Source organism: Rhinichthys klamathensis, unplaced genomic scaffold (assembly GCF_029890125.1).
Source record: "Rhinichthys klamathensis goyatoka isolate OS25496 unplaced genomic scaffold, OSU_Roscu_1.1 h1tg001207l_1, whole genome shotgun sequence".
Taxonomy (NCBI): Eukaryota; Metazoa; Chordata; class Actinopteri; order Cypriniformes; family Leuciscidae; genus Rhinichthys; species Rhinichthys klamathensis.
In genome coordinates this window covers 12,290-34,335 of record NW_026607384.1, presented here as the reverse complement: position 1 = coordinate 34,335, position 22,046 = coordinate 12,290, and the positions used below count along the sequence as shown (strand labels likewise).

General features: G+C 37.7%; 1 protein-coding gene across 1 annotated transcript in view; it reads left to right on the top strand.

Annotated features, from left to right (window-relative positions):
* Positions 1-1,261: 1,261 nt before the first annotated feature.
* The window catches only part of flna (filamin A, alpha (actin binding protein 280)), a 32,628-nt gene continuing 11,843 nt past the window's right edge, over positions 1,262-22,046 (top strand). Inside the window, exons 1-8 of the mRNA XM_056244997.1 lie at positions 1,262-1,523; positions 5,765-6,243; positions 19,017-19,268; positions 19,725-19,822; positions 20,343-20,490; positions 20,625-20,821; positions 20,989-21,151; positions 21,702-21,902. Of these exons, the coding sequence (XP_056100972.1) occupies positions 5,868-6,243; positions 19,017-19,268; positions 19,725-19,822; positions 20,343-20,490; positions 20,625-20,821; positions 20,989-21,151; positions 21,702-21,902 (1,435 nt within the window). The 5' untranslated portion in view covers positions 1,262-1,523; positions 5,765-5,867. The remainder of the gene's footprint in view (positions 1,524-5,764; positions 6,244-19,016; positions 19,269-19,724; positions 19,823-20,342; positions 20,491-20,624; positions 20,822-20,988; positions 21,152-21,701; positions 21,903-22,046) is intronic.

Sequence of the window (22,046 nt, the reverse complement as noted above, 5' to 3'; positions counted from 1 at the left end):
GGCCTTGTTGACACCTTGTCTTTTGCATATAGCTATTTTAATTTACTCTCCACTGATATCATTCTCTCTGCTTTTCTTTCAAGAGCCAGATTGCTGCCAGAAGGTCTTTATCTTTATTAAGTCTTTATTGACTTGATCAGAATTTAGGGAATGTGGGCAAGAAAAAAAAAACAGACAAAAGAGACGCAGCACTAATTAGTAATGCCAGTCAAATCCCATATGGTGCAAATGATACCTAGTTTCAGACTGCTGGATATAGTTAAAGTTGTATTGGGGGCAATATGATGTCATCCCGCCCCAAGGTTCTCTGATAAATTAGGCGGTTACAGCTGGTCCCCTCTCTTTCCCTCTAAGGAATGAAGTACTGGGAATGTTTGCAGTCAAAGACAGTTACCCAAGGGAGACAAGCTGTCTACACCAGGTTTTATTGGTACCAAGAGGGTTATAGAGTCTCATAGACAGGCCCATACTGGGCCATTATAAGATCCAGCTGAAATAAATGTAATGTATTAAACAGCAAACTCTGTCTCTTTAATTATTACAAAGTGAAACACTTATAGTCTCGACTCATTGTATAAAATGAGCAATTGGTCCCAAAAGTATGTGAAATAATATGAATACATTTTGAAATTAATCTTCTAGTCTCACACAGTTGGTTTCACTAGTGAGCACATCTCATATGACCCTAACCTGGCTGACTCCCAAACCTAAAATTACTATTTAAAAGAAAATAGGCTGATTTATAAGTCTCAAATAATGAGGACCACTTCAAATGTCCTCACAAGATGGTTTTCGACATGCTTAAATTTGTGAGGGCATTTTTTCAAAGTTTGGCTCTCCAAAGTGCACACACACACACACACACACAGTAGAGGAGGATGAATGATCTCACCAGGAAACAGACCCTCATGACACATTAATGCTGTGCAGTATAATATATAAAGGTTGGATGTAATCCAGTGTGACTTGAGAAGGAAAAAAATTGTTTTGTCTTTATGTCAGAGAGTGTTAGTCAGTAAGATCATTTTGTTCACTTAGACATGAATAATATTACCTCTGGACTTGCAAATGTTGGTGTTAAACAGCCAGCCGAAGCTCTTTGTCGAGCAGCAGCAACAGTGTTCAGGCAGATGGAGCAGATACAGGCGCTCTGAGTCTGAACAGGGTGACATCATACCTTTACAATCTGAAGGCGCGGCCGCCGGTATCACGTCAGCTCGAGACGCGCTCGCGCGAACACAAGAGAAACCCCCCTCTTTGATACTTTACCAATTAAGGTTCTCGCATTAACAGCAGAGAGGACAGAAGGAGGCAGAAAAGACTAAAGGGTGTCACTAGTGTTTTTTCTCGAGTTCAGCGAACAAGCTTTTCCTCCAGGGACACTCGTCCGGTCCGGGAGGGTCGTACAGTGAGTTTTCTGCACTGTGCTAGAGTGAAGTTCACCCTCTGCTTCCTGTGCCACACGCAAAATCTGAAGGGATAGCCGACAGCAACAAGAATTACTGCAAGACAAGCAGCAAAACGTAAGTTATAAAACCTCTATTCAGGGTTGCGAGGTATGTTTTGTGATGTTGAACCTAATCTTATGGGAAGCTTACTTTTATTCTAGTTTTGCGTCCAAACTAAATTCGTTCAGGGTTGAAATTCGTAGAAAAACAATGACGCAGACCTTTTACCACAAAAAAAGTCTTGTGTTTTGCATACATGTTTCGTGTAGCGGGATGGGTGCGTGCAACGTAGCCTAGTGTCCGTAACGGTATAGCCTACTGAATGACTGAATATCATATTGCCTACTTATTAATGCCCTGGATGCTTAACGAGGTGTGAGGGCTTATCTATATGATATTGCGAAGAAGGAGACCGAATAAAACGAAAAAAGGTACCCTATAACGAATATTTAAGAAATCATTTAACCTACGTTAAAAGCTTTGTCTGTAGGCTACATGCAAATCCAAACATTAATATTGAATTTATATTAATACCTCTTATTATGTCCTCATTTATGAAAAGTGTATAAACCCGATGCTCTGCAGAGGTTTTGGCTCATCACTCGTAATCTAATTAAGGCCTCCTCACCAAATAAGGGAAAATATGGAAAGATCCGCGCGCCCTTCATCCTTTGATGTGAGTTGCGCGCGCCCCCCCATGCTCAAAGAGAATCTTGCACGAAACATCCCGACCTCACCTGGATGACAATAGTAAGACAGTAAGATTCAACATTATGTTTTTCAGTAAAAACTCGCATATTTCTTCATATAGCCTATAGGGAAGAACGGGGCTAGTTGTCAGGGAAGCTGTCACAATCAGTAAACTATAATGTTTTGAGTCAAAAGTCCAGTTACACAAATGTGTGTTTTCTCGAGTAGTCGTTTTATGTTGGTTTCACACACGTTTCAAGAGTCATTCTTTGGACAGAATTTTTGTGAATTCTGTCCTCCAACTAAAATTAGGCTACAGTATTATTATACAAGTGAGTGACCACACTGGCATACACTCAGACAAGTCATATAATGAAAGTAGGCCTAGATTTTAATTGAAAAGGTGAAGTGTTTTTCATGACAGGGGTGTTTTTTGGAGGGGTTTTTTCAGACCGTTTTTTTTAAATATACAAATTTATCATTGTGACAGCTCGCCTCATATAGTCTGACAACATGCCTCATTTTGGTCAACCCGTGTTTAAAGTTGAAAAGTTATTATTTGAAGTGATATTCTTTCTTCCCTATTGTGACATACATAAGCCTTCTTGAATGTTGATTTTGTCTATCGGCAATTGATTGGATGGTTGTGGTTTGCTATCGCAATGATGTCATGTGAGTGACATGTTATCCCGCCCTCACGCCAGTGAACGCGTCATCAGAGAAGAGTAGAGATATCACAAGAGGGAGGAGAAGTTATTTTGATTAAATATTACGAGGGCACATTAATTAAAATAAATAAATAAATAAATAAATAATTGTGTGCATGGATAAATCTTCCATGAAAAAATAAGAATTGTCAATTTCGATTTCATTATGACTAATGAAAAGTCACCATGAATCTGAATCTTTTTTTTTTTGTACAAAGTGTGACAACTAGCCCCAGTCTCTTGCAGTGTTATAATTATTTGGATTTAAGAATTATATAAAACACAGCTTAGCTGCTCATGTTTTCTATTTGGTTTGTATGTGCACAACAGCAATAGCAAAGCCACATCCTGTTGACACAAGAATTAAATACCTTAACAAAAAAACCCGTAATACCATCTTTTTCCCTCCATGCATGTGCAATCTGTGTTTTTCACTCATGCATATGTAGATGCACATCAGCCTTTGCGGTTGACAGCAGCACGTGGGTTAACCACACTTTTCAGCATGGCTGAATCATGGCATCATGTGCCCTCCTCTCTTCTGACAAGCATCTGTCCTCAAATGAACCTAATATGCTCTGTGATTATACTAAAGTCAGATGATTACATTTATTTAGGTTTTAACTCACTACGTTGAGATCATCTTTTGATGATATGAATGTTGAAATGTTGAATTATTCAACAATGATTATCATTGTTTTTTTTTTCAGACAAGTTCACTTAAAGGGATAAAGGGATTGTTCATCCCAAAATGAAAATTCTGTCATAATTTATTCACGCTTAAGTTGTTCCAAATCTGTATTTATTTCTTCTGTTGAATACAAAGGAAGATATTTTGAAGAATGTCAGAAGCCAAACAGTTCCATAGATTTTTTTTCCCTACTGGTGCACATCAACTGTTTGGTTTCTATATTATTCAAAATATCTTCTTTTGTGTTCAGCAGAAGAAAGAAATTCATAGGTTTGGAACCTTACTTACACTGAGGGTAAGTAAATTATGACAGCATTTTTATTTTTGGGTGAACTTTAATGTTTTAATGGCTATTTAGTCATAAGAGAATGTAGCTCAGTGTTCTTTTCAACTGTGTCTCAAACCTTGACAATATTCCCATATTTGTCTGCTACATGTTAGAGTACTTAAGAACTGTACAGTCCCATTTGTGGTCCAGTAAAAGTACATTGGAAACATTTATAACCCATTCTGTGTGGTCAGACATGATATAGCCTATCTATTATTGTTTATTTAAAAAAAAAAAAAAAAAAAAAAAAACTTTGAAGCTGGAAAGTTGATGATTTCAGTTCTTTACTTTAAAATCCATGTTTGAACATCTAATTATAAACTGAACAAGTGTTTTTTGTTATTTTGTTTATTTTTTACCATAAAAATGCAATGTGGAAAATCATAAAATCAGCCTGTCATACTTCATGTGTCCTGCAGGTGGCGCCAAACTACCGGGCTCAGCAGTACTGGTGTGTTCTGAATGCCTGACTTGTTTGTTCTTCTTTTGTTTCTGAGCAACTGGCCTATTTACAGTTTGACTGTATTGTGAACATTATTAATATCACATGGGATTTGTGAATAATACAAAAAATAGGTGATTTTGTTGACTTATAAAATTAGGTATATGGCTATACATTACAAGTATAATAAATAGTTATGAATGCATGATCTTGAGTCTGACACAATGTAACCTTATTGTTTTTAAGTTTTAAAAAACCTGAAGGCTAACCTTCTTCTTATCTTATGTTCTGTTAACGATATCAGGCTTTCCCTGAGCATAAATCTGAAGGAGACAGAGAACAAGAACAAGAGTATAACATATTGTGAACAAGAGTATAACAAATGTGTGGTTATGTAGATGTTTTATGATGGGGGCGGGGAATTGGAAAGGGGGTCAGGGGGGCATCGGTGGCTCATTACATGAAGGGCATTCCACAGATTCTCCTGGAGAGACAAATGCTGAAAAAAGCTCTAAGGGAAAACATTCTTTTTGGACTGCGTCCTCACACTGTTTTGGCCCATTTGCCTTATTTAGTCAAATGCTGGATTAATGCAGCTCTAAATTGTTCTATTTTGTGACTTTCCCCCACAAAACGGGTACAAGGAGGTTGGAAATCCTGCCAAGATTTTTATATGCACACCTTGGTATTCAAACACCTCTTTAGACATATTTTCAACTTTCTTACTCATCTATTGTGAATTTTCACTTAAGTTCAGACACCTTGTCCAACAGCAGTTCATAATTTGATAATTAGCCTATACGTCAACACATGGCATAGTAGAACATTTGCTTAGATTTAATCTGTAGCCTAGATAAATGTTTGTTGATAAATGCATAAAGTGAAACCTTTAGTGAACCTAAAGTGAAATTAATGTCCATATTAAGTTTAACATATAAACATGCTATTGATAAACATTGGCTTTTAAATGTTCAGTAAATCAAAATGTTTTTTTTTTTAATTGAAATTGCTTTCACATGTCTGAGGACTGGAGGTAACCATAGAAAATGTATGTTGCTTTTCTTTGCCGATTTGATTAAAAAATATATATATTTCCAATACTGATTTTGACCAAAGTTGTTATATTTCGTTGTCAGTTCGTTAAGAGCAAACACAACATTAGGGTGGTGTACACAATCACATTCTAGAGATAGGCTACATTGCGTAATATCCTGTGAATGCATAAAGTGTGTTGTTTTCAGACCGGTTACCTTACACACTTAGGCCTACATTTAGACTAAATGCATTACACAATGACACATATTCATTCAGCAACTTCTTAAAAACGGAAGTTTTATAGAAAGAATCCACGTACTTAAAAGCCATGTATTGATGAGAATGACAAATGTCATTAAATGCCCATCACATGTGTCGGCTATTTTAGCCTGATTTTATACAAATATTTTGTTTTTCTTATAGTCACAAAACGTTGGAAAGAAGAGCATACAAATTGTACAATTCCTCAAGACTCCACCCAAAAAGCGAGACAGCGAATTAGTGCAGGAGACCCGAGTCGATAAAAATGAGTCAACACACACGCCCCCACCAGTCGAGCGCCGCCGCTCCCCAATCCAACGCTTCTCTCTCCCCGGACAAGGACGCAGACATGCCCGCTACAGAGAAAGATCTCGCCGAGGACGCGCCATGGAAGAAGATCCAGCAAAATACATTCACGCGTTGGTGCAACGAGCATCTGAAATGTGTCAATAAGCGCATAGCGAACCTGCAGACGGACCTGAGCGATGGGCTCCGGCTGATCGCGCTTCTGGAGGTGCTCAGCCAGAAGAAGATGTTCCGCAAGTATAACCAGCGCCCCACGTTCAGACAGATGCAGCTGGAGAACGTTTCCGTGGCTCTGGAGTTCCTGGACAGGGAAAACATCAAGCTGGTGTCCATAGGTATGTTTACTTTTTCATTTCTCGTTTTGGTCGCTTTTGAACATTACTCTTTTTCTTAAATCTAGCCTAGTTGCAAAATTATAATACCATGTGTTTTTTGGAGTTTATAACTATGTGTGTTGCATCCAAGTCCAACTATGATCCGACTTCTGTATGGCAAACAAACAGGGCATGAAATTTTAGGCAGGCCACAAAATAACGGGAAAGAATGATGGCAATGAAGGCCTTTGTGGCCACAGATTGTTTTGTGCAAAGTTGTATCATTGCTTCACAAGTTGCACGTGTTTTGTGGACTTTTTGTAACTTGTCGCTCAAGCGGACTGTGGTGAAAATAAGATATTGCTTTAGTCGCATTTGCAGTTAAGAGTCTGACAAAGAAGTGAGGAACCACAGTAGCCCCATTCAACCGTTGCAAGTCCAGCCCAGAATGTCGTAAAGCAGCAGTAGATGGCGGATAGTTTTAGGGCAGTTTAACTGTAGTTTGAATGAGTCAAAGCTCAACTAGTGCACCCGAACTTTTATTTTCTGTTAAATGTTGGAGTAGGGCGAGGAGGTGGAGAACTGAACCGTTCCTCTCAATTGGAATGTTCACTTCCTCGGAGGTTTTCCTCTCAATGTAGCTTTGATATTTGTTACATTTTATTTGTCGGACTCTATTGTTATTATAATTCTCACGTGGCTATGAACATGGCATTCATCAGTGAACATGGCATTCATCAGTGAACATGGCATTCATCAGGCCAGTCGAATAAAATATCGATCCGCGAGGACACGCCTTCCTCTCATAAGGAGCACATTTTTCCTTATCAGAGTTTAAGATGGTTATTTTGCGTGTCAACGTTTTAACGGATGAATTAGAACATCGAGTTACACAACATTGCCTGTGTTAGAAATGTTCAGACACTGTTCCCTCATTCAATGCCGGTTGTGATTGATGACTAACACAGTGACACGCCCTCCAGTTTATGGCTTATTTTAGACACTAGCGGTGATTGGTCCGAATGTGTGAAGTCTGATAATTGAATTTTGAGAATCTTTTTACTACTAGGTTTTTGCAGTGAAATTACACTCAAAAATATTTAAGCCCATTTTTAAGATTAAATTTAATTAAATTGTAAAATCTTTACGTTCAATTTTAAATCTGTAAAATAACTAGATCTTAACATGTTGTATATATCTTAATGGAACAAGGGAATGGGCCATTTCAGTTTATATTATTTATATTCATAAATATAAACCTATTTTAATTTATGAATACGAATTGCATACAGTAAACTGAAATGGTCCATTCCATTGTTCCATTAAGATTTATACAAAATGTTTTAAGTTCGTGTTTTTTTACTCATTTAAAATTCTTAATTCATAATATGAATATGTAAGGATTATTCAATTCAATTTGATTGAATTTTACTATACAATTGAAATTTGTAAGTCTTAAAAAAAGGGCTTACATTTTTAAGTGTAGCATAATTTGAGTCTTATTTATTTGCTCCCTTTCTGCTTTATCAGGTTTTGTCTGTACAAACTAAGAGTCCCATGATCATTGTCACAAATGTGTATCTTTGATTAATGTCCTAGAAATAGTCCAGTATCTTTAGTTTTTCTTCGTTTCAACTTTCCATCATAGCATTCTTTGTTTTTTTTCAAAATCCTAAATATTTTTGCCTTTTATTTCCAAGTTTAAGCTGGCTTTTGAATTCCAAGATTTTTTGTCCAGATAGATTGTCCTTTCTTAAATGTTTTAAATGAAGTTTGTTCTCTTCAGGAAGCTCATTTCATCATCAGTGCCACAGCCCAATGGCTGTAGGGTTTTGCTCTTAATGGGATAGTTTCCCAACGGCGCCCAGAGGGTATGAATAAACATCCTCTCAGATGTTGCAATCAAGAATTAATCAGCAATTGCTCAATATTTGTATTTAGAAACACCTTCATCCCTTACTGTTAATATGAGCAAACAAAGTTTTGCTGGACTCTAAATTGCTTACACACCGATGATGGTGTGATTGTCTGTATTTTTACGATGACATCTCACAGCCAGTGAATGAAGCATTTTTTTGCCATGCATACGAGTTATTTGTGTCCTGTAGAAATGCAATATGCTTATTGGTAGGACAATTTGTATTTCTAATCATCGCTGTGCGTTTTTAGTTACTGGAACTGTTTATATTACTAATGTTCTTGCTTTTCAATAAGAATTGAACATGCAATTGCAAAGTATGACTAAATATGCACTTGTGTGTGCTTGTATGTAAAAGTGGTATGTGTGTTCCCGTCATGACAGGCCCCATATTTTACTTGTCTATACGAATATAGAGTTGCCTTCCAAGGTGGAGAAGAGCATGACAGCCCTGTATCTCTGTCTTCATCTGGGTGGAGCTCATAAAGAGCTTTCAAGTGTGGTGCCTAGAGACGCTCCAATCGGTTTCTTCATCTGGCGTGTTAGTACTTAAGCATGACATAACGGATCTTGATCAACGCAGCCTCCTTAATCATTTATGAAACTTCAGAATATTTGATGCTATTCAGCAAATAAGTTCCTCAATATCTTGCATTAGTTGAGGTGCTTTTAAATACAATGATTCTGTATGGAGTCAGAATAATTGTCTTCGTTATGGTTGTCAAAGTGAGTTGCATGTTAAGACTTGATTCTGTTATGTAGGCACTAGGCAGTAAGTGTATGCCTATAGGCGCAGGATAGAATAAATTCATTAAACTTTTGTGGCAAGTTGTGTAACAATTCAGACCCTCCAGAATGCAGTGTGCTTAAATTCAGGTGGAGCACAATATTCCAGTGTATTGGTTTTGCTCTGACCATTTGAACTTCTCTTCAGTTGATACTGTTAGTTTACTGCCCAGCTTCTCTTTATCACATTTATATGTTACATGTTTTTACTATAAAATGCATGTTGGATACATTCAGCTTTTTAATGTTTTTATTTGTACACAAGTTTTAAGCCTTATCAAAAATTAAAACATTTTCTTAAAGTACTTGAGTTGGAGTTAAATAGAGATGTAATTATTTATCAGGTCCATGGCTAGAGGTCCTCCTGATGTTCCTGTGCATTATTTGCAATGCCAGGATTTCCTGTTCTTTTGAGAGTCAGTACTGTGGCATGGAGCACAGCCAAGGGCGAAATTGTCAATCACACATTGGGGGGGACAGCTGTGGAACTTTTTGTGTTGGCGCATGCACACATTTTTTTAATCAAAATAAAATAAAAGTCAGATTCCGAATGTTTGTAATTGTATAACACCACAAGGAATTTTATTACATGATCGTCAAACCAACGTATAGTCACAATGATTACAGCATCGGCATCAATTACAGGCCTGAATTGACAACAAAGCGGTCAGTGATCTCTCTATCTTATATTCTTCTATAAACATATAGTGGCTATAAACATTTTGATTAAATTACTGTTACAGGATAACAGAATATTTACCATTCATAGATAGCCTATGTGCCAAATGTCTGTCAATTTCCGCGCTCCTCCTAACTCTTCTTCTGTTTGGTTTTTCCTAACTCACTGACGATGCACAAGCTACTAAAGGGATCGGAAAACATGATATGGATTTCAGGAGAAATAGGTTTTGCTAAATGTATAGTGTAAGACAAGTCGAATGGATTTGGGAAATGGACCGGCTGGGATTTTATATTTTCGGAGCTGGGAAGAAAGACGTAGGCTATTTGCAATCACATCGATATGGCCCTGCCCGCATAATCATACAAGCCGCGTTTCCATTACCCTTCAAATTGCGCAAATTGAAATTGCGTAATGAAAATGCGCACAATGGAAACACTCCATTTCGCAAAAACTCCCGTTTATCCCAATAAAGTTTTTACGCTCGCATGAGAAGGTTTTTCAGGCAATTTGAAAAAGGAATATTTCGCAAAACTGCAATGGAAACGGGTTTTGCGCATTTACAGTCACCTGACTTAGAATACGCGGTGTGTTTTGGGTCCTTGTCCGCAAATAATAATAATAATTATCATCATTATTATAACATTTATTATATGTAGAAGACGCTTTTATCCAAAAAAGGAACAAAGCAATTCGTCACATTTCATTCATAATACAGGTTGCACAATAATAATAGGGCTAAGATTATCACAAATGAACACAAGATTTTGACGCGTATCCAAGTGTGTCTGCGGACTGGGTGTGGAGCGCGCACTGGATGGCACGGAGGCGCGGCCGCGAGAACTTGCATTTTCCTATCAACAGTCGAAACAACTTAAAATACTCTATCATTTCTGGTCATACAGAATATAATAATACATTATTCGCAACTACTTGTATTTGCGTAATCTCACAATAACAAGAAAACGATGTGCTTTTGTAAAAATAAAATAAAACAATCAGGCGCGGTTCATGGTCTCCGTGAACTGAAGCGCGAGAACTGATAGGCTATATAGCCTTTGTAGACTGAAGCTTTAAATGTCCACTTTAAAAGGAACAAATTCGAATCGAAAGCTAATACCTTCTGATTATGTAATCCGTATGAAAGGTGCATTTCTCTCTAAAGGTGCATCCGGAGATGGAGATATGTTTTTAGCCGACACTGATTTAGGAAAACAATAGTTTATTAATAAACAATTAAAATGCCTCGTTATTTTTTCAGACACATTTATTATAGCCTAACTCACCTATACATCCCCTTTCTGTAGGCTGTGGTTATGGCTCTTCTCATTCAGCACTGCGGGAAAAATATAATTTCCAGGTTCTAATTTGGCCTTAGAAAACCAGTAAAATCTACATTTTTTTTCTCCATATTAATTTGTGAATATTTTAAATGTTTAATAAAGGGGCAAAAAGTCATAAACAAATATCTGAAAATTCGTCTATCTCTCTCTCATATATATATATATATATATATATATATGAGAGAGAGATAGACGAATTTTCAGATATTTGTTTATGACTTTTTGCCCCTTTATATATATATATATATATATATATATATATATATATATATATATATATATATATATATATATATATATATATATTTTTTTTTTTTTTTTTTTTTTTTTTTTTTTGCAGCATTTGGTGTAGGCCTACAGGTCAAACTAAAATGTTGGTGTTCACCTTTGCGTTTTAAAAATACAACAACCGTTCATTTTTCGTTTTGCAATTACGGGTTAAATAAGAAAAATGAATGCAAGTACACTGACTGTTTGGACATAATACGAGACAGAGTTCTTTATTGAATTCATAAAAGAAACAATAATGACAGGAATAGTCTACTGGACTCTAAACCCACTGATCTATATAATGACATTAATAAAGTCATTCTATATTGATCAGTGTCTAAACCTCAAAGAAATGCCACAATCAAGACATCGGAGCAGAAATGAGGGAGAAACACCCAGGAACTCCGTGTCTTTCCCTACCATTAACGCTTGGATAACACGCCACGTCTCCTTCCATTAATAATAATAATGTCTATGCGGGGGCTGTGATATAGGCTATAAACCTACCAACGTCCGTTGCCATGATTTTTGGAATGACTTATCGCGAGAGGAAAAAAAGTCGTTTTAGTCGCATAACATCGGTTAATGGAATGCCGTCATTTCGCAATAGTTTTTTATCGACATTTAGAAAATATCGCAAAAGTTTTGCGCAAATCTGTAATGGAAACGCGCCCCAAATATGATCAAATATTGGGGGGGACAAATTGCCCTTCGTTGAATATTGGGGGGGACGTGTCCCCCTGTCCCCCCATAGAATTACGCCTATGAGCACAGCAGTGGGACACTTTTTCAACTGCTTTGATTGCAGAAGTATGTTTCCCATTCATTTTCTCCATGGGGATTAAAAAAAGAAAATAAAGCTCCAAGACATGAACTGAACCAACCAGTTTTGAGATGAATCACAACATTGATTTGAAGTAAAATAAAATGTCTGAAAATGAAGAAAAGGACAATGGTAAAAGACCACTCTTAATGTCTTTTATATTTAATTCTTTTTTTTAGATGTAACTAAAATCCCATGAAGCATTTTGTATTATACAGTCAAATCAAAAACAATCTTATCAAGCTATTTAAGAATTAAAATATAATATATTTGAAGTTTAATGGAAAATATACACAAGTATCTAGTAGGAAGTCTGACCCAGTTACGTTATGTGCAATGCTTCATGGGAATGGGAGTTTGCTGCTGAGCTCTTTTGGCATGGTTTCCAGTTATGTCTGCTTTGGTGGTTCAATGGTGGATTTCTGTGAGGAGTATGGGTAGTCCTTAGGCATTGAACTTGAAATCACACTATGGAAGCATACATTTGTTGATCTTTATTTCTAGAGCCCAAACTGCTATGTTCTAGTGCTCCTGAACAGGACTTCCATGTGACTGCAGTTGCTTTAAATATCTGTAAAGTTGGCATAAACTAAAATAGGGTGTTCTTATGTATTTACACCAATGAATAAGTGGCATGTGTACAAGTGTGCGTGATTGTGTACCCTCACACCCTTCACCACCCTGGAAAGCACCCAATGGCAAGTCGTGCAACCCAACCTCAATGTGGTTTTGCCGTTATGTTTGTCTTCTGTGTTCTTTTAATTGGTCATACTTGAATCTCCAAATTTCTGCATAAACAAAGAAGTAAGGTGATTTTGCACTAGAATGAATCTGTGACTCAGACGTTGAAGTTCCACTTTACTGTAAAACCTTTAAAAGGTTTATTTAAGGGCATTGTCACCCTGCTAGACAAAACAGCTGCATGGAAAACCACACGAAGACATCTGCCACGCGCATACTCTGAAAAGCCTCGTGACAACAAACCGAGACAGACAAATAGGTAGGTAGACCAGATAAATGGGGACTCAACCAGGAGACGGTGAATCAAGATGAGTAGAATAGACTGTGGCTAGGAAACTTTTGAAAGGGGGATAACCTCTTCCTCCGTTGAGCTGAGATTGCTGCAATTCAGTTTTCCCACTCCTTTTGGATAAGAAATTGAATTTGGCTGGAGTTGTTAAGCTAATGCAGAGAAATGGGAAGCTTTTTGCAATATTTTTAGATGGAGGATATGATGTATTCAGTTTGGGAGAAGGGAGGTGTGTCAAAGGGGACTGGACAGCAAATAAGAGAAGTGCAAGTGGTTTCAAGGAAGGGTGGAGTAGTGTTGATTGGGGCTTTCATAATGGGTATAATCGCATGGCATTTCCTTGATCCGGCAACCCATAGAATTCATCACCCCAATTTTTTGCTTGCTGATGTAAAACTCCTTGTAAGTATTTTCTAATGGAGATGGTAGGGGGTGATTCACCCATGATGGCTTTAGGAAAAGGATCTAGCACAAGTGGCACGTATCAGATTGTCCGAAGGCATTTGTCTCCACCCTTATTTAAAGGCAGAGATTTATGTTCACAGTCACACTGGCAGAACTACTGATGAACGGAAATATAACTGAACGTGGCTAGATCTTTTGCGATCTTGTTAAAAAGTAGACTTGCCTTGTATGCCTGCGTGATATATGGATTGTGGCACTAAACACTCTCCATGGGCTTTGATGTAATGCAAATCGTATGTTTAATATGGACACATACTCTCCTGGGTTCTTGTTTGAGGTGAAGTTGATGGAACTGGGTTCCATCCAGACACTAAACATCCAAGCCAAATGACAGTCCCGCTCTGTCAATATGGGGTTTTTACAAAAGTACTACCGCAGCAGTTTTCTGTTCTAGTCTTTTTTCCCTCCCTCCCTCTTTCTCTTTCTTTCCCTGCCTCCTCCTACTCCCTCCCTTTCCCTGCTGTAATCAGAAACCCCTGTGCAAAGGAATGGGTGGCCTGCCAGGATCAAGTTTGCTTCTGCCCTTTTAAGGCTAAAAAACCAAGGGGAACATTTCCAGAGAGAGAGCGAGAGAGTGAGAGAGTGAGAAGGAGGGAGGGACATTTGGAAGTCATAGAAAGTAGAAGAAAAGGAAGTTCTTGCTCCTAAAATCGTGTAGTGGATGTGCTCTATTTTGAAAATCAAAGCTGGGATGATCTGAATTCGCCATTTCTGTGCCACATGGTTCTCATCAAGACCTTCAGCACAACAGTTGTTTTCATGCTTTTTTAGGTTCTTCAAACTGCAGATATTAGATAAAGAAACATACTGACTAGAGCTAGTGTCTTTGCGGACACTTTGCTCCCAGGTGGAGAAATGTTGTACTGCCATTAAAGTGAAAAACATTAAATCAGATTTGTTGAATTTTCTGTCTCTGATTGCGTTTGTGTATAGACGTCCTGACCATAGACCTTTTTGGAATGTGTGCAATTTCCTCAATCCTCCTCCACAGCTGTGTGCAAACATGAAACCCCCGCTGCTGGAAAATGACCAACTTTGTGAATGAAAGGCTAATTATCGAACTGAAATATGTGACATTTTCCTATGAAATACAGTATATCCTGGTATGAATGAACACTCCTCCCGTCTTCAGACATCTGCAGTATGTATGTTGTCCTATGATGTTGGGTCAAGGATGAGGGCTGATGTCAGAGCGGCTGAGGTTATTTGGCAGGTCCAGACAGACGGTGAGTCATGGGAATGAATTTCTGCTCTGATCTGATGATTCAGCACTCCAACATCAAACAGGAAGGCCACAACTCACCAGCCCTGTCCCAGTCCCCTTCTGTCTAAGTTTGTGGTTGTCCAAAGGCTTGGCAGGCAGTATATGGAGGTAGGAAGGTAACAAAGCACATCCGAATATAGTGTTCATCCTTTCTACCAAGACCCCTTCATCTGATCAGCAGCATACCGTTGCCTTTATCCCACAATCCTTTGACTCTAAGTGGAATTTTTTTTATTTAGCGGTTTAAATAAATTTGGTAACACTTTACAATAAGGTTCCATTTGCTTACATTAAATGCTTGCATTTGTTAACTTGAACTTAGAATGAATAGTTTGACTAGTTTTTTAAAAAAAAGATCAATAGACTATAACACAAATATTGCTCATTGTTAATGTTAATGCATTACTAAAGGGACCCAGTTGAAAAATTGTACCTTAATTAATTTAAAAATGTTTTATGACTCGTCATGTCTCCTGAGAAATAAGCTTTATGGACACTTTGCCGATTTGCTTTGTCTGAATTTCACTTGGATTTGTTTTAGGTCATCAGACATGACGTCATAATGCCTTCATGCAGAAAACAGCTTGTTTAGTCATCGAGTGATTGGACAGGAATGCCGCTTCCTTGGGTTTTGGGCACAGGCTATCGCTGTCCTTTGTATATTTTGTCTTTGACTGTCCCTCTCTTTCCGTCATCTATCTCTTTCTCAGTCTCCTTTGATTTATCTTCTCTTACTCACTGCCAGCATTCTCTCTCAGACATGAGATTCATGTTTTGGGAATTTGATGGAGAGCTGTGAGCACAAATGTCCTTAAAAGGAATGAGTGTGATCATGGTTGTGTGTATGTTTCCTGCAGTGTGTGGTGGGAATGCTGCAGCAACACAGATTCCTGTCATGTTTCAATGTGTGCAGTGCGTCACCAGGCCTGTATCCCCTTCCAACCCCCTCCCACATCTAGTTCAGGATGGTCAATTGGTGATGCCCAAATCAGCTATAGTCTGTTAGTGTGGTCAACTAGTTTACAGAAAAAAAGAAAACAATAAGTTGTTTCTAAATTAATCGCCACTACAGCCCACAAGCATTTTCTAATGCGTTAACCTCCTTTGACAATATTTTTGAAAAATTCAAGTCTGACTCTATCTATAATCCATAGTTGTTGTTTTTTAATATAGATTAATAGTTTTATGCACTCAGTCTATTTATTTTGGATAAGCCGTTGGGTCAGTCTGCACTTAATAAGTGTGTGTGTGTGTGTGTGTGTGTGTGTGTATATAATAATAATAATAATAATAATAAATATATATATATATATATATATATGTGTATATGTGTGTGTATATAAATATATATGTATGTATATAAATATTAAACAAATAATAATAATTTGCCAGTCTTTTTACTCATGCAGGTTGACGTTTTATTTCTATTATTATTTAAACATCTCACCCCATGAGCAATAGCTTTTTTTAAAGTGTAGAAATGTTGCTTTAATTTCCATTTATGCACTTCATTCAGCTATTTATAAACGCAAGTACGCATCCAATGTGACCGAACCCTAAGAAATGCTTGTGATCATCTTTTGGTGGTCATGACTCTAAATCAGCCTAATTATACAGGACTAAGAGTAAGACAGACTAGCAGACTCTTCATTCAAACATCCCTACCCCCATTCCAAATGCACCCCAAAAAGACCTCCTGAAACATTTGACATTTACATATTTCCGTGGGAACCACAAAGCCCTGCACGCGGTTCTGTCAGTGAGGGAGGGCTGCTGGGGGGTGATGAATAAGATGGCACAATAGCCAATTCTAGTGAGTCTCAAGGTCTTTACTCTGACTTTGACCAGATAAAACAAACCGCCAAAGGATTTTGAGATGTCAGAAGTAGATCATCTCCCAAGGCCCTAAAGGCCAAAAAATATGCTGCATGTAAGAAAATAACTGTGGATCATTTTAATTGTATTGTCTGTGATTGGATTTTTGGCCTTCAGGATGTCTTTGTAAGCCCTGCCCTGGCTTGCATTGATTGTTAGGTCCGCCTCTAAAACCTTAAACAAGCACCAACAATTTCCCATGTAATAAGACATTCATTCTGTCTTTTTGTTATTTCTCTGTCTTCATTTCACTGGCATTGCAGTGAATCAGACTGCAATAGTCACTCATCATAGTCTACACTATTATATTATCCTGACTATGGGTTTGCTTCTAATATTTCACTCATACATTTTGTTTTTCCCTTTAGTGCTCTTGTAGTAATAAGATTCTTCAGAGTCACAAAGTTTGCATGATCTACAGGATGTTCAATTTGAGCTGACTCTCGAAGAATTTGGTGATGTTTAAACTTCCCCTTCCAGCATTAACCATAATGGCACTTTTTTATGGGTTTATAAATTATCGTATTATTGCCCTGTTGCTGAATCGCATGCCCAGTGTGTTTGGTCTGAGAATAAAGGGATCAGAGAAGGTTCAACAGCACCTTTACCAGAAGCCAAGATGAATTCCATCAGACTCTGGGGGCTCATGGTTTGTGAACCACACCGGGAGACCAGAACTAGAGAAAAATGTGACCATTTTAGATGGCCAAACAAGCACTGTTGGATAACTGGAATGGGTCAGGAGGGGGATAAAATGTTATGTGAGATCTCACAATATACAATGCATTCATTTGGAGTATTTCTGAACAGATCAAGTGCTTTCTTTCGTGACAATGTTTTTTCTGCGCTAGCTTTTTTAGATTTTAAAATGATTGTTTACTCAAATTAAAATGGTATTTTACTCTCCCTCATGTCATGCGAATTGTAAAAGCAATCCTTATGAATCGAACGGTGTAATCCAAGTGTTTACCATATTTGAGCACTGTGGATTAATTTATATATATATATTTTTTATTTCTATTTTAGATTTTGATTGAATTAAATTTCAATGAAGGTACAGATCTCAATTTCATTAAAAATACCAGTAACACTTTAAAATTAAAGCCCCATTAATGCATTAATTAACAATAGCAATGATCAAAAATGTTTGTTACAGTATTTATGATTCTTTTGATTTTGATTTCTGACATTTGTATTTTATTGTAGTGTTCATTAAATGTTGAAATTAACTTATTTTAACAACTAGAATCTTTTTGTTGCATGACCAAAATGTTTCAAATATGAATTAAAAGTCATGTGTTTGGAACCTAAATGAGGATAATCATTTAATGACACTGTTTTTGGGTGAACTAACTTTTTAAAATCTAAAATCTACAATGTGAATTCAGGAGTGTTACTATGGCTACCTATTGCCAAATCAAAGTTTTACCTCCTTTTTCCTCACTGCTGGTAGCACACATTAATTTATGTTACATTGAAATAGTCTCCCCTCCCTTTTGTCCCCTGCAAAGGTTAACTGCATCCTCAGTGGAGCATGATTCAGTTATAACAGGAAGTTGCACTGCACTGCCCTGCCCTGCCCTAGTCCACCCCCAAGAGCATGCAAGCGCTATCAGTGAACAATTATCCACATTATTTTCAAATATCTCTTGATTCTCTCAATGTCCCAGCTTGGATTTGACCTCACTTATATATTAAATGCAGTGTAGGATACAGTGTGAGTGTTCTGTCTGTGCTTTGAATAGTTTCATCTGTCTTTTGTGACTCAAGACACGTGCAAGCCTATAACCACATTCTGGATGGGCGTAGGCTCTTGTTAAAGAGAAATGCCAAGGGAAAGGGAAGTGTGAAAGTGTTGTATGAGGGTGTAGATCATTGTGTTCAGATCTTGATGTCAACACAGGGTGAAGTGACTAGAGGAGATGGGTTTACATTTATTTCCCTCTCTTTTTATAGCAGAACTTATAATAAAAGGCTATAAGGCTTCATCTGGCTCTTTGAAATTTAAATTTTGTCCTGAAAAGACCCTCAGATTGGACTGTGCCAACCATCTAGACAGTTTAATCCACAAATGTCTCCTCTTATTATTATCTACACTAAATCTGAAGTCGTGCCAGCTTTAAGTCCGAATGTTTCAAATATGCAGTGCAGATACAAACACTTCATTGTTTGGTGACCATTTCCAGGATGGTCAGTAACATATTGCACCATATTGCGCTGAATGGTAAAAAGATTTGTTCCAGCTTTATGGGTTTCAGATGCTCTCAGATGATTAAGGATAAATTTACCTCAATGTGTTTTGGCAGTCTCTGTGTAACCTGTCTCTCCATCTGTGTTACAGACAGTAAGGCCATAGTGGATGGGAACCTGAAGCTGATCCTGGGTCTGATATGGACACTTATCCTGCATTATTCCATCTCCATGCCCATGTGGGACGAGGAGGAGGAGACCGAAGAAAGCAAGCAGAAGACGCCCAAGCAGAGGCTGCTCGGATGGATACAGAACAAGCTGCCCGAGCTGCCCATCACCAACTTCAGCCGCGACTGGCAGTCAGGGAAAGCCCTTGGCGCGCTGGTGGACAGTTGTGCTCCAGGTGAACGGGGGATCTGGGAATTATGAAAGATCTCAAGATCTTTTCATACCACTTGAGGGCTGAAACCCTTAGTATTAAATTCTTCTGGTTAGTCTACGTGAATAATGAGGCCTGGGAAATCTAGCCAAGAATTATAATTTTTTTAGAATGTTGTTTTCTATTGATGATTTTCTATTACATAATTAATAATATAAGTAAGAATGGACAAGGAACACTGAATGAACTCCATGCAGGTACCTTTCTGAAGGTTTTGTGTAATTAAATCGGTTTTATACTGTTGCTTAGAAATGATTCAAACTTAAATAGTTAATCAAACTCTTAACACCTTTTAATGAGCATCTTTTTTATGCAAGACAAGGATATATATAAATGTATATAAAAACTAGTCTAATAACAGTCCTTAGAAAACTTTAATGGCCAAATACAATTAGTTTATTTTTTTCTTTTTGTTTGCAGGTCTTTGTCCAGACTGGGATTCCTGGGATCAGACCAAGCCTGTGGACAATGCCAGGGAGGCCATGCAGCAGGCTGATGACTGGCTTGGTGTTCCTCAGGTACTTTATTTGAGTTCAGTCATCTCTTGCCTTTTCATTAACTACTGAACAACCAGAGAACAATGTTCTAGAGCCCCTACCTGATGTGTTTCTAATTTAGTGCAACAACCATAGCTTTTGTGGTTTCATCATGACCTAAATTGTAATGAAAGCAAATGAAAAATCATTCGGCTCTGACACCCCACATGCCGTTTTGAACTGAGTCAAATCACTTTTTCTCTACTGATGTCCTGAAACTACCCAGTGAGGTTTTTTTTTGTTACGATGCGTGCCAAGCCTGGTGTATTGCGTGCCGTCGGTTATGCATGTGGTTAGATATGTTTCCGTCCTCTGGGTAGAAGTTACTATGATACAGACTTTTCTTCTTGTGTGTTTTGCCAATCTTCATACATTTCCTGCTGCCATGTGGACTTGGCTTCAAGACACCATATAACACTTTTACTAAAAACTAACTTGTTTTACAAAGTCTAAACTAATTGCATGCGTTTGGGCTAAATCACATGCCTTGTTTCTTCACTAGGTGATCACTCCAGAAGAAATTGTTGATCCCAATGTGGATGAGCACTCCGTTATGACATATCTGTCCCAGTTCCCCAAAGCCAAACTCAAGCCTGGTGCACCCCTGCGGCCCAAACTCAACCCCAAAAAGGCCCGTGCATATGGACCAGGTAAATCGTGATCAATTACTTATAGCAGTTTTGTTTACTGTGGTTTTTAGTTGAGTGATGTCTGCTATTGATATCATTTTAATGTTTGAGAGTCAGTTCTTGGTTAAGAGAAGATATTGTTCTGTGCCATGCAGGTATTGAGCCCACAGGTAATGTTGTGATGAAGAAGGCTGTGTTCACTGTTGAGACAATCAGCGCTGGTATGGGTGAGGTACTGGTTTACGTGGAAGACCCAGCCGGCCACCGCGAGGAGGCTAAAGTCACTGCCAACAATGACAAGAACCGCACTTACTCTGTGTTCTATGTACCAAAAGTCACTGGACAACACAAGGTACCTAAAAGTTTAAAGACACCTAAAAAAGATGAAAATAGAGAACAGAAAACATAGAATGGGACAAAACGCAAAGTGATATATTCAAAATAAGGGCAGTGCCTTTAAGTGTGGAAGAAACAGTCTTTCCTTGCTTTTAATAGACTGACCTGTGTCTGTTGTCCTAGGTGACTGTGCTGTTTGCAGGACAACACATCTCCAAGAGTCCATTTGAGGTGGATGTGGGAATGGCTCAGGGAGACTCCAGCAAGGTCACTGCCCAGGGCCCAGGACTTGAGCCTGCAGGCAACATTGCCAACAAGACCACATACTTTGACGTCTACACAGCTGGTACTTGCCCACAGTATATCATGCATTGTGTGACAGTCTAGATGAAAAATAGCATTATTTTGGTTGATATCAATGTAAATTTTCCATAGATGCAAAATAAAGAAATAAGCACTTTATTTTATGTGAAATTTAAATAAAATAGAATAAAGAAAATAAAACAAAATACATTTTGCCTGTATGTTATCTAAACAAAAAACTAAATATTATTTTAAAATAAATGGCAATAATAAGCATTTTATTTTTATTAAAAGACAAAAATGAAATGCTGCTTCCCATGTTATTTTTTTATTTGGATAAAATAATCTATATTTTGAAGTTATCTAAATAAATAAAATAGTTATTTTATTTAATCAAAATAACAAATAAACTAATAATAATATTTATATAATATTTCATCTAATAAAAGGGCATATTTAATGAATCGATAACAAGCAAAATTAGCACTTTGTTTCGTAAAAAATTAAATGGGTGAAAAGTATTTTCCTTTTTCTTTTATGTAAATGTGGTACAGGCAAAATAGGCTTTTTTACATAACGGATTTCTCTCTCAGGTGCTGGAGTAGGAGAGGTTGAGGTGGTCATTATGGATCCCAGTGGAAAGAAGGACACTGTTGAGTGCAGTGTTGAGGATAAGGGCAATAGCAGCTACCGATGTACCTACAAGCCCACTCTGGAGGGCCAGCACATCATCTATATCACCTTTGCTGGGGGCCAGATCTCCAAGAGCCCTTACACAGTCCATGTGGGAGAGGGTAAGTGCCAGGGAAGAGCTAAGCATGACTGTATTCAGTTTGAGAGGCAGGAAAGGGAAGTAGGTCAAGAGGATATACACACAGGATTCAGTTAAATGAGGCACGGAAAAGCCATTACCACTGAATATTCTGTATAAAACAAAG